Raw genomic sequence first — 12,121 nt, 5'->3', positions numbered from 1 at the left:
GCTCCGCCCCTCTCGCGGCGGGACGTGGCCGTGGCCGTGGGCGCGTGCGCTCGGGACCAGCCGGAGGGCGGAGGCCCGCCCCGCCCGTCTCCATGGAAACTCGTGCGCCGAATTCTCCTCCCCCCCCCCCCCCCCCGCCTAGCCCTCCTCCCCGGTCCCGCCCACCCAGAGCTAATTGGGGCGGAGTCCACTACGCACCTTCCTGCCTTCCAACTACCGAGACCCGCTGAAGGTGACTCGGCGGCCGCACCTCCCAGGTGTCCGGCTGGAGGGAAGCGCCACGGCGACCCTCCTGGGCCCAAGCTCCGAGGGACGTCAGCCCTGGTGTGTCCGGCCACAGAAGGCCAGGCTGGGGTCCAGGAAGCCAGGACTGGGCGGAAGACTTGTTTCATACATTTTAGGGAGGATCGTCACAGCAATGTGAGCCTCATAGCGATTTATACACCATCCTTACCCTGTCACTTTGGCCTGGGACCCAAACAAGGCCAGGCCGCGTGGTTCACGTTTTTAACCGCCGAGAAAATGGAATCACAGGCCAGGGCTCAGGAAAGAAGCCGGTTAAGCAAACCTTGGGACAATGCACACGGAAGGACTTTCTCTACTCATTCACCCCGCCCGTCAAGGGCTTTTCCTTCTGTGACCACAGGAGTGATCTTTCCTCCATCCAACATTTATGGAGTACCTACCACTCACTGTCCCGGACAGCTCTGGGGGCTGAGTTACTAAAACCAAAAAAGGAGCTCGTGTTCTGGTGCCGAGGAGTGCCTCTTCCAGGCTCCTCCATCATTGACCTTGACGTTGTGGAGAGGTCCTGGTTTAATGTATCCTAGGTAACTACCAAGTCAAAAGTAAGCTCCTTTGGTAAAGGTTCCATCTTCATTCACCTCCTGTCTCTGAGCACCTACGAACCACAAAGCACTCCGCTAAAGGCCCCCTCTGAGAAGCTCCGAGGAGGAAGTGAGGAAGGTGACAACTGTGCTAAGTCTGGCTACAAGACAGGCTGGGCTAAAGACAATCTTGGTGCTTTTCACAAGAAGTGCAGTTTGGGAAGAGGATCACCCTGAAGGGCACACCAGGGTGATAGCTGTGAAGGAAAGCAGCCATGGGGCAGTACATCTTGTGGATCCCACTCCTTAACAAGGAGAAGGCTGAGTACACCAAGGCAGCCATGATCATGGCTTCTTTTTCCTTGTTTCACATTCTTCCATAGGTAGGAAGGACCAAGTCGGTCCCAACACTGGGCAGACTAGCAGAATGGGCAGCTGGCCACTTGCTGCCAAGTCCCCAGGGTTGGGTCAGCAAGTCACCACAGTTACTTCACTTGTGGCTCTAGGAAGGTGGGCTACACGCTTGGAAACATTTCTCAAGACACAGGATGGTGCATGACACTTGCTCAAAGACAGCCTTTGCCTGCAAGATTTTGGGTTGATTCTCCTGTTTATTGGAAGTTGGTAACCTTCTCCCAGGAAATCATCCAGAGGCACCCTTTCCATCTTGTTCTCTCTGCTCATTTCCTTTAGCCTGGTTGGCCACCTCCAAGTTCTGCATGTACCTCAGGAGCTTCAACACTGTGGCAGGAGAGTAGGTCTGCCACTGGGGCTGCAGACCTTCAGCCTCCTGGGCCCAAATCTCCCACTCCTTCCAACAGTGCAGGCACCGCAGTTGGGAGGCTCCGTGCAAGGCCACTGGGAGGCAGCAGCTTCCTTTGCAAAGCCCTCTCCATTTTTTGCAACAGGTCTGAGACCTGCTCAGCCACCTTTCCATCCTGCTCACCCTCCCAATCTCTCTCAACAGACTTGGCCTTTGTCTCTTGCCTTCCTCTTTCCAAGGAATCACCACAGAGGCTAACTATCCTTTTGTAAATTGCCATAAAGTATTTCCCCAGCCCTACCCCCTTAAAGAAACTACTTGGGGAACTGCGGTGGACAGTTCCTTTCCTTTTAACTGCTCCCTCTCCAAACCCTGATTAGGTGTCTGTGGGCTGTGGATAGATTCCCTAATTCATATAACAAGAACATGCATGCAGTCAGTGTATGATTCCCACCGCAGCTATCAGTCACTCAGATATACCATCTTCCACCCTCAAAAGCACTGAAAATGGCCCACTCAGCCACACAGCCTACACAGGTCTGCCCCTGAAAGGATTGTCATGGCTGAGGACCAGCTAGCTCCAAGTCAGCGCCACTGTTCTATCATTGAGAGCCAGGAAATGCAGCAGTAACAGAGTACTTTAACCTCTTCAGGTAGCAAAGGCAGAAAAATTCGAGTGAATGCCACTGCTAGTAAAGAGCTGTCATTAATCAGGCCCTCTATCCCACCTACCTTATCCCATGTGCTGTTATATTCCTTTCACCATCACCCAGCTAAGCAGCTGGCCAGATAATTCCTTGATCAAACAACACTGCCTTGAGTTTAAATTTTATTTTACAAAAAGAGAAATAAAGAAAACTGATAGGCAGTTATACTGACTTACAATTGTTCTGTTTGCTTTTTTAAAAAAGTGACATGAAACACAAGTAAAAATAAATACGTCATAGAAACAGCCAGTTGCCCAGTCTCTGGGGCAGAAGTACCTGCCCTGCTGAGAGAGGAGGGAAGCCCATGATCACACCAGCAGCTGGATCACCCAGCCACAGATGCTCCTCTAAGCCAGGCACATGCCCCAGGCCTCAGGGGCGTCCTGAGGAAAGAAGACAGAAAACTAAAGCCAGGTGGCAGGGCCCTAAGGCCAACCCATCTCCACACACACACCAACTCCTCTGGCTGCAGTGTGCCCATAGTGGTTAACCATTGCAACCCCCTCAACCTCCCTGGACCCTCTAATCCCTCTGAAGAGGGTGCAAGGAAAAAAAAAAAAACAACACAAAACCTATCTTAGGCAGACTTGGGGGATTCTTCTGGTGAGTCCCCAGCCCACCCTGAGTAACACAACCATAACAGTCATTTTACAACATAGTGCACATAAGCGTACACACACACACACACACACACACACGCGCGCGCGCATACACACAGAGCTAGGCTAAGCTCTCCACCAGGGAGGGTCCTGGGTCAGGTCACAGTATGAGGTCCCCTCTCATCTGAATATAATCCCAGTAGTGGTAGTTGAGTGCCCAAACCTTCCCTAGCCCTCTGCATTGCAGACTGTACAGCCTGCCTGGCTACCTCTCCCTGGCACACTACATGACTATATCAAACAGGTCTGTGAGAGGGGAAAGGCGCAGACCTGGATCCCTGAAAAGCAAAGTGGATGGACACTACCTGACCAGGAAGTTCCTTGTTGTGGGATTAAGATATTCATAACAAGCCTACAGCCAAGCTACTGGCACAGAACAGACACTGAGGGGTTACAGCAATTTGAATACACAGAGGCAAAAGAATAAGTAGGAAAACTGAGTCTGAAGGTGAGCACTAGGTAGAGGGACAGCACAGCATTTTCCGCTACACCTTGAGGTGCTGACTTCCTGGGAACAACCAGCAGAGGACCAGAAAGTCATCCTTTGCAGGAAAGGCAACTTCTCTGAGGAGTTATAGACGGGGGAAGAGCAACTTAGCCAAGTGTACAGAAAGCCATGACTCAGAAAAGGGGCTAGTCAAGGGATAAGGGAGGCAGGAAGCCAGAAGCACTAGAAACATGGAATGTAAAACCCCCAGAAGACCTTCCCCATGGGACTCAGGTCCAGAGCAATGCTGGACTTAAGCATGCTGACAACTTGCTAGTGACAGTTCCACACATTAGTTGGTGTTTGATGGCGTCAACCAATCAGCAAAACTTACCCTGTTTGCTTCAGGTTCCCGGAGTGGGAAATACCATTTTTAGTTGTGAGTCACAAGTATCATAAATTTGCACAATTCTTAGGGAATTCCAAAGACCAGTCAAGGTTATCTTTAGGTCAGGAGATGATAATATTAGACACTTAAACAGCACAACTCAAAGAGGCGAGGACTACAGAGATTTCCAAAAAGGATCTGACAACATGATGTACTTACTTCCTTTCTTAAATAGTTCTTTTCCTGCCAGAAGAGACACCAAGACATTAAGAAAAGGAAATCAAGTGTCATTACAAATGGTAATCTTGAATTATTTAGTAATGTATTACCTAGGGTAAGAATTTGGGCCACACCACACTGGTGGGACTTGGGAGAACCCTAAGAACATTCCATGGAAGACAACAGTGAGAGAAAATGCTTGAGCCTGACCTGCCTTCTCCAGTCACCAATCCCACCTCCACCTCCTGCCCAGGCCTGGGGGTGGGGTGGGGGACTGGGATTATGGACATTTAGCTGTCACACAGTCACCGAGTGTTTCTGATCAAACAAGGTTGTTAAGCTCTTAGACGCTTTCTGCTTCCCTTAGTCACATGCTTATGCTTGCTGTGAAAGCGCATTTGACCACTAGCACACACATATAGAGACAACAAAAAAATCCATGTTTCCAAGTTTTGTTTTGTTTTTTTAAAGTAAAGCCCATGGAACCAAAAGCACTTCAGTCTCCCATGATCTCACCCCATATCCTATACCACAGGAGCTGCATGTTATCATAGAAAGCCTTCCTTAGCGAGGTCACCCTCCTGGAGTTATGGCCTCTGCTGAGCTGATGCAAGCTCCAAACCCTGGAGTCACTGGGTAGTGAGCAAGACAAGTGCGACCTCCCAGAACATCCATTTTCTTTCTGGCAGCTTAAAAAGTGACTGGTTTCAGTCCCCACTGAAATAGTTTCTCGATTCTGACTGCAACAGTAGTGATTTCCTGTTAGTGAACACAAATACTACTTTCCCTGGCAGACAGGTAGGTGTCTGTGTGTGTGTGCACGTATATGCGTGTGCGCACACACACCCCTCTGGGATCCCAGGGATCCAGGATCTGAGAGACATTTGTGTAACTCAAGTTCTGAATGTATTCTGCAAATTGGACTAGCTTACTCCTATAGTACCATCCTCAACCTGAAAGCCCACTTCAACTGAATCCTTTTGCTATGCATTCCTGGGCTGTGTCGGACAGAGAAAGCACTGACTGGAGCTGCTATTTTTAAACTATTAAAATTTGCATAGCTAAACTGTAGGTCTAAGGCTTCTATGAGTTGAAGAGTTAAGTGTCTTGTAGGGTGCTTATGAAAACAGAAAGAAAGCTCCTTAAGTTCCACTTTTGGTGTTACTGAACAGTACATGTACACATGTACACACACACACACACACACACACACACACACACACACACACACACACACACATCCTGTCAGCCACCTCCTTGTCTTGCCTCTGATATAACCACCTAAGGTCCTCCAACAATGAAAAGGGGCTAGTGTCAGAAGAGTTGGAAGAGGCTTAGATGCTTCCTGGGCTTGAAAGAGGCAGGTCCAGCAGCCCAGTCAGATGGGTGGTAAAGCTCTACAGTCAGACAAGATTTGCTCATATAGAACCACTTGGCAAATTGAGGGTTGGGAGGTGGGGCCACTACAAGACACAGGCCACACCAATAACTAAAGACAGCCAGTGTTTATGCTTAAGCTCTAGAAACCTCTTCCCTGGCATTTGCAATAAGGAAAGGGAGGCCAGATGACTAATGTGTTTATGCTTTTTTAAGACAAAAGCCAGACTGAAGGCTCATACAGATGAAGGGTCCCCCTGTGCTCCTTCAAAGCTGGAGGCACCAGAAACCAGGCCCATATTGACCACCTGATATTCTGGGGAAGCCAAGATATTTCCCAACAGGAAATCAATCAATAGTCCGTTCCAACAACCCAGTAGCTGCCTATCCACAGATTCACTAGCCAGCATAGAACCTCACAGACCACAGCTCCAACTGTGAAGGTTACTTATTTCTCAGTAACAAATTCCATGATCCCACGTTGCAATTTCTATGGAATGAGTCTTACCACTACTAAACAGCCAGACTCAGGACTCCCTGATTTTCCTGAGGGCTATCTCCCCACAACATAGTTGTGTAACCCTTGGTCAATTCTACTTCTCTTTCCCTGGTTAATTCACACTCCACCAGGACATTTTTTTAAAAAACCAGCAGCTACAGGGTCTGAAATATCATAAAATTTCACTTTCTATCTCCTACTTTTCTTACCCTCTGACCTCCCCCATTACCCTCATCCCAAAATGAAAAATTCAAATAAATAATTGCCCATAAGAAATAAATTAACATGGAGTTCACTAACGAGAAGGGAAGGAAGAGGAAAGGCTACTGGGATAGGTAGCCTGGGGGCTTAGTTCAACCCTGGGGATGAATGTCTTTTCTGACCATAACTCATGACCTTGCCCTCATACTGAAATGTTTTTCTATCACACCTGGAAAAGGAGGAAGGGAGATCTGCTCAAAGATGGCCATCATGGAAAGAGTCAGAGATTGGTAATGCCCATTTTCTCTCATGATTTCCCCCAAATTAAAAAAAATAAATAAATAAAGTGGCTCTAAAAACCAAGGACTTGAATCAGTTGGGGTTTCTCTTCACCCAACTAGAAGTGTGATTTCCATGGCTCTTTTCCTGGGCTTACCTTGATGGTTCAACTAGTAGTTGCCATGAACCACCACACTCTGATTTCCATTTTAAAAAGGATTAATTCATTTTTCAATTTTCCCCTTACTTCTTCCCTCCCTCCCTCCCTCCCTGTTCTGCTACATACATTGTGTACACACACACACACACACACACACACACACACACACACACATACACACACACACACACACACCCTGGTCTGCTTCTTTCCCACCCCCTAAAAAAGACACCACGCACATGGGATCTCAGTGTGCCCCTGCCCACCCTCCTCCTCAGTCTCCCCCTCTCCCCTCCCCAGGCCAGCTTACTACCCAGCACGGCAGCCTCTTGGGAGAGTTCCCGGAGACAGAATGGGGTGAGCTTCTACACTCTGGCAGGTAAACAAGCAGAGCTAAGCAAGGCAGGGAGGAGACAGAGAGGCCGCTTTGCCCCTCCATCCCTGTTTTGGGTCCCTGATTTCCCACTATTGCTGCTCTGTTGGAGTCCCCCACTTCTGCTAAGCAGCAACAGAGCCTTTCCACTACAGCCAACCCCTTTTGTCTTCTTCCTTTCCCCTATTCTCAGAAAGCCCAGATCACTGCCTTCAGTTTGGTGGGCAACCTGCTGAGGGCCCTGAGTGAGGTGGGAAGGGACTCCCCAGCTATTTCCCAGTGACCTCTATCACATCATCGTCTTTGTCCTCATCATCATTGGAGCTGAACCCCACCTCGGCAACCTCGTGTGAGTCAAATGGAGGCACCTGGGACCGGAGGAGACCACCAGCTGGGTAGCCTGCATGTGGAGACATATAGCCTGGGTAGACAGACATGCCCCGCGAAAGGTTGCTGGGCAGGACGGGGGAAGGAAAAGGTGCAAACATCCTTGGTTCAGACAGGAGTGGCTGTGAGAATGGGAGTGAATAGCTGGGTAGTATCCCTGGCACAGAGGGGTTGAGCATGAAGGAGGGGTTGCTGGCAGTGACTGAGGTAGCCGTGGAAGAGGAACTGACGGGGCCTGCTGGCACCAGAGGGTCAGTAGTCACTGGAAATACCAGGCGGGCATCTGCCAGCAAATTGGACAGCTGGTAGTAGGAGGGGGTACTACCCATAAACAGGGAGTTCTCCCCAGCCTGGGAGGTGAAGGGGGTGGTGAGGTTATGATTTAAGGAGACGGGTGGCATAGCAAACCCGCCAGAGACTGGATACCCGTGTTCATACGGCTGCACGGGAGCTGGCAGATGGCCCTTCCTGGACCGCCGGCGAACTGAATCCTGGGTGGCAGATGGAATGGCCAACTTTCTCTTGTGGCCCCTTAAGTCCAGCACTGGGTGCCTGCCACCACTGGGCTGGCCAGTCACCAAGAGGGAACTATTGAGGCAATGACCGCCAAGGCGTGGCTCAGTTCCAAGAGCTGTCCCAGGAAGGGTGCTGCTGTCCACCAGTTGGGCTGGGGGTCCAGGCAGGGCGGCATTGGTGCTTGGGGAGCTCTGACGAGATTCCCGAGCTGCAGCCACATCTGCGTACTGCTGGAGCTCACTGATGATCTCCGGGCTGTCGGGAGAGACAGGCCTAGCCAGTCCCTCGGGGTCCGGGGCTTTGGGTGATGAGGCACTGTGTCTGCCATTGCTTGTGGACGCAAGAGAAGGCCCCTGGGAACCTGGGGACAAAATACAGGCAAATGAGACCAGAATGAAAGAGAGAAAAGGATAAAGAGGAAATTTCTACTGAAGTAAATTTTTTTTTGTTCATTTATTTATTTATTTGAGAGTGACAGGCACAGGGAGAAAGACAGATAGAGGGAGAGAGGATGGGTGCGCCAGGGCTTCCAGCCACTGCAAACAAACTCCAGACGCGTGCGCCCCCTTGTGCATCTGGCTAATGTGGGACCTGGGGAACCGAGCCTCGAACTGGGGTCCTTAGGCTTCACAGGCAAGTGCTTAACAGCTAAGCCATCTCTCCAGCCCCTGAAGTAAAATTTTAAATATTCGTTTATGTGTTCCCCCAAATTCTCGTCTTTTAATATCTAAACACCATCCAGTCAACAATGAAAGAAACACTTTGATTCCAAGAAACTAAGTCTATTCATAAAAGGACATGTAAGTTCCCTGCACCCTAGGCTTCCCCATCTCTACACTCCTTCCAAAGTGGCTCCTATGAAATAATGAGTATGAAATACTAGCAGACTATTTGTGTATTTTTTAATTAGAGAGAGAGAGAATAAGAATGAGTGTGCTGGGGCCCCTAGCCCTGCAAACTCCAGATACACGTGCTACATTGTGCATCTGGCGAATTGAACCTGGATCCTTTGGCTATGCAGGCAAGCATTTTGACCACGGAGCCATCTCTCCATCCCAAGAGACTATTCTTTTTTTTTTTTTTCCCCCAAGAGACTATCTTAATACCCAGCCAGACATTTTGTGGGGGACCAACAGATAGTCACCAGCAGAGAAAAACAGGAAAATGAAGTTAAAAGACTGTCAATCCTGGTTTAAAACAAAACAAAACTCCAACTATGAAAGACACCTGGCTTGTTAGGTTAAGATAAGAGGATCACTTTGAGTTTAAAGCCAGACTGGGCTACAGAGTAAGCTCTAGGTCAGCCTGGACTAGAGTGAGATCCTGCCTCAAAAAGTAAAAAGATAATTGGGATAGCTAAAATATCTGAATATGGCCTGGATATTAGGTAAGATTATTAAATTATTTTGTTAACTTTTAGTGTGATAATAATAATGTAGCAAAGATGTGAAAGTTATTGCTGTTGTTTTTGTTGTTAGTTTTTGAGGTAAGGTCTCACTCTAGCCCAGGTTGACCTGGAATGTGGAATGCACTATGTAGTCTCACAGTAGCCTTGAACTCATGGCAATCTTCCTACCTCTACATCCCAAGTGCCAGGATTGAAGACATGCACCACTCACTACACCTGGTTTAGGATATAAATGTTCTTAACAGATGTATGTTGAAATACTTAGGGATCAAATGACATTATATCTTCACCTTACAAATGACTCAAATAATAGAAACGCAGGAACAAAAACAATAGAATATCTGTGGAAAATTAACAATCACGAGATCCAGATGCAGACGGAATATGGATGCTTATGCATTCTACTTCCAACTTATCTATATGGATGAAGGCTAAAAACAACAAAGCTAGAACAGCCTAGCTCTCATCTCTCAGTCGTGGGAAAATAAATGAAAACACTCTTGTTGAGGAGAACTTAGCAAGAGTTCTTAACATTGGTAAGTGTGCCGCACACATAGCTTTTTGTTGTTGTTGTTGTTCATTTATTTATTTATTTATTTGAGAGCAACAGACACAGAGAGAAAGATGCAGACAGGGAGAGAGAGAGAGAATGGGCACACCAGTGCCTCCAGGCACTGCAAACGAACTCCAGACATGTGCACCTCCTTGTGCATCTGGCTAACATGGGTCCTGGGGAATTGAGCCTCAAACTGGGGTCAATAGGCTTCACAGGCAATTGCTTAACCACTAAGCCATCTCTCCAGTCCCACACACATAGCTTTTGACCTAACAATCCCATTTCTAAGACTGTGTCACATAAACACACACAAACACACACACACACACACACACCAGTAGTTGTGGAGTAAAATAATCTACATGTACATCAACAGGGAACTTTCAATGAAACATATCTAGAAGGGATATAGAATGTGTTATTGCTAGTTAATGAAGAAAGTAAATAGCAAATTACAGTATGTCAGCATTTACTTTAGAAATACAAAAGGTCTGGGAAGATAGCTCAGCAGGTGAAGTGCTTGCCCCACAAACAAAAGTACCTGTGCTCAATCCCCAGCATCCATGTAAAACCCAAGCAGAGCTGTACACCTATAAGTCCAGCACTGGGGAAGCATATAAAGAAGGATCCCTGGAGCTCACTTACTAGCCAGTTAGTCTAATTGGTGAATTTCCAAGGAGAGACCCACATATACACATGCATCATGTAATAAAAACATATACAGGACTGGAGAGATGGCTCTGTGGTTACAAGCATTTTCTGTGCAAGCAAGAGGGCCTCAGGGAGTCCTGAGAGACCACTCAAGTTCAATCCCCAAGGCCCAGATGAACAGCTGGATATAGGCACAAGCATTTGTAACCCTAGTCCTGTAGGGGAGCAGGGAATGGAGAATCACAGGGATCAGAAAAAGACTCTAGCTCAAAGTACGAATAGGTGAAAAATTGGGCTAGAGAGATGGTTTAGCAGTTAAGGCACTTGCCTACAAAGCCTAAGAACATGGTTTGATTCCCCAGGACCCATGTAAGCCAGATGCACATGGTGGCGCATGCGTCTGGAGTTCATTTGCAGTGGCTAAAGGCCCTGGTGTGCCCATTCTATCTGCCCCCCCCTCTCTCAAATAAATAAGTAAAAATAAAAATAAACTTTAAAAAACAGGTGAAAAGTGATAGAGTGGGACGTCCAACATTCCAATCTAGCATCTGGCTATCATAGGTGAGAACACCCAGCCCCACATCGTCACATACATGTGCATAAACCACACATTACCAGCACCACCACCCATACACCAAAAAAAAAAAAGAAAAAGAAAAAGAAAAAAAAGAAAAGGAGAGAGAGAGAGAGAGAGAGAGAGAGAGAGAGAGAGTGCAAGGCATGGTGGTGCATGTCTTTAATCCCAGCACTTGGGAGACAGAAGTAGGAGGACTGCCATGAGTTCAAGGCAACCCTGAGACTACATAGCAAACTCCAGGTTAGCCTGGGCTTGAGTAAGAGACCCTACCTCAAAAAAAATAAAATAAAAAACAAAAATAAAAATAGAAGAAAAACAAACACACACACTATTTATATCCATATATTTTTAAAACCCGCCCCTCCCATACACACACATCTTGGACCATTTACAGACTAGCTAAAAGGCAGGGGGAGCAATGGCTAACTGGCTGGGAAAATGAGAAAAACTTACTCTTGACCCCTTTACCCCATTTTGTATTTCTGAACTGTAAATAATTATACATTATCTATTCAAAAATATATTAAGTTATAATCAAGCCAAACAAATGCATACATCAACAGAAAGTAAAAAGCCACCACACCTGAGGCAGCCATCCGACCATCTTCAGGGGCCTTTGGTTTGCCAGTTGCCCGGACAGCAAAAATCCGCCCATCACTGGTGCGGATATACGTCCCTAAAAAGAGACATGAGATCAACTGTCAGAATCCTACATGGAATACAGTGAACTCTGAGAAACTGCAAGTCTACATATCAGGGCTAAGAAATGGCTACAAAGCTGGGTCATAAACATCCTCTCAATACTTCTGAAATGAGTGGGATAACTCAATTAAGGGTCCATAATTATTTATTTATTCCATACTTATCGATTGCTAGCCTAGCATATGCCAGTTTTAGTTTTAGTTCAGGACAACGTAAGACACAAAAGAGCCTTGTCTTGTGGAGCTTAACCTTTAGAGAAGGATACAAATAACTATGCCATAAAAACAATGTCAAGATACAGGAACATAGGAACATTGTCTAACTGTATGTTCACACAAAATGCCATTTTCTCATGTTTTTCCAAACTGTGGCATTTTTACTGGATATTTCCCATGCCCCTCTAGCTCAAACCATGTTTATTCTGCTTCCCAGCTTAGCACCCTCA

General features: G+C 47.2%; 1 protein-coding gene across 1 annotated transcript in view; it reads right to left on the bottom strand.

Moving 5' to 3' along the window:
• Positions 1-6,765: 6,765 nt before the first annotated feature.
• The window catches only part of Rad54l2 (RAD54 like 2), a 124,438-nt gene continuing 119,082 nt past the window's right edge, over positions 6,766-12,121 (bottom strand). The window contains exons 21-22 of the mRNA XM_004664292.3: positions 11,558-11,650; positions 6,766-8,143 (exon numbers count right to left, since the gene is read on the bottom strand). Coding sequence (XP_004664349.1) covers positions 7,149-8,143; positions 11,558-11,650 — 1,088 coding nt within the window. The 3' untranslated portion in view covers positions 6,766-7,148. The remainder of the gene's footprint in view (positions 8,144-11,557; positions 11,651-12,121) is intronic.

The sequence above is a fragment of the Jaculus jaculus genome, chromosome 17, assembly GCF_020740685.1.
Source record: "Jaculus jaculus isolate mJacJac1 chromosome 17, mJacJac1.mat.Y.cur, whole genome shotgun sequence".
NCBI classification, from domain to species: domain Eukaryota; kingdom Metazoa; phylum Chordata; class Mammalia; order Rodentia; family Dipodidae; genus Jaculus; species Jaculus jaculus.
This window is presented reverse-complemented; position numbering and strand designations above follow the sequence as displayed.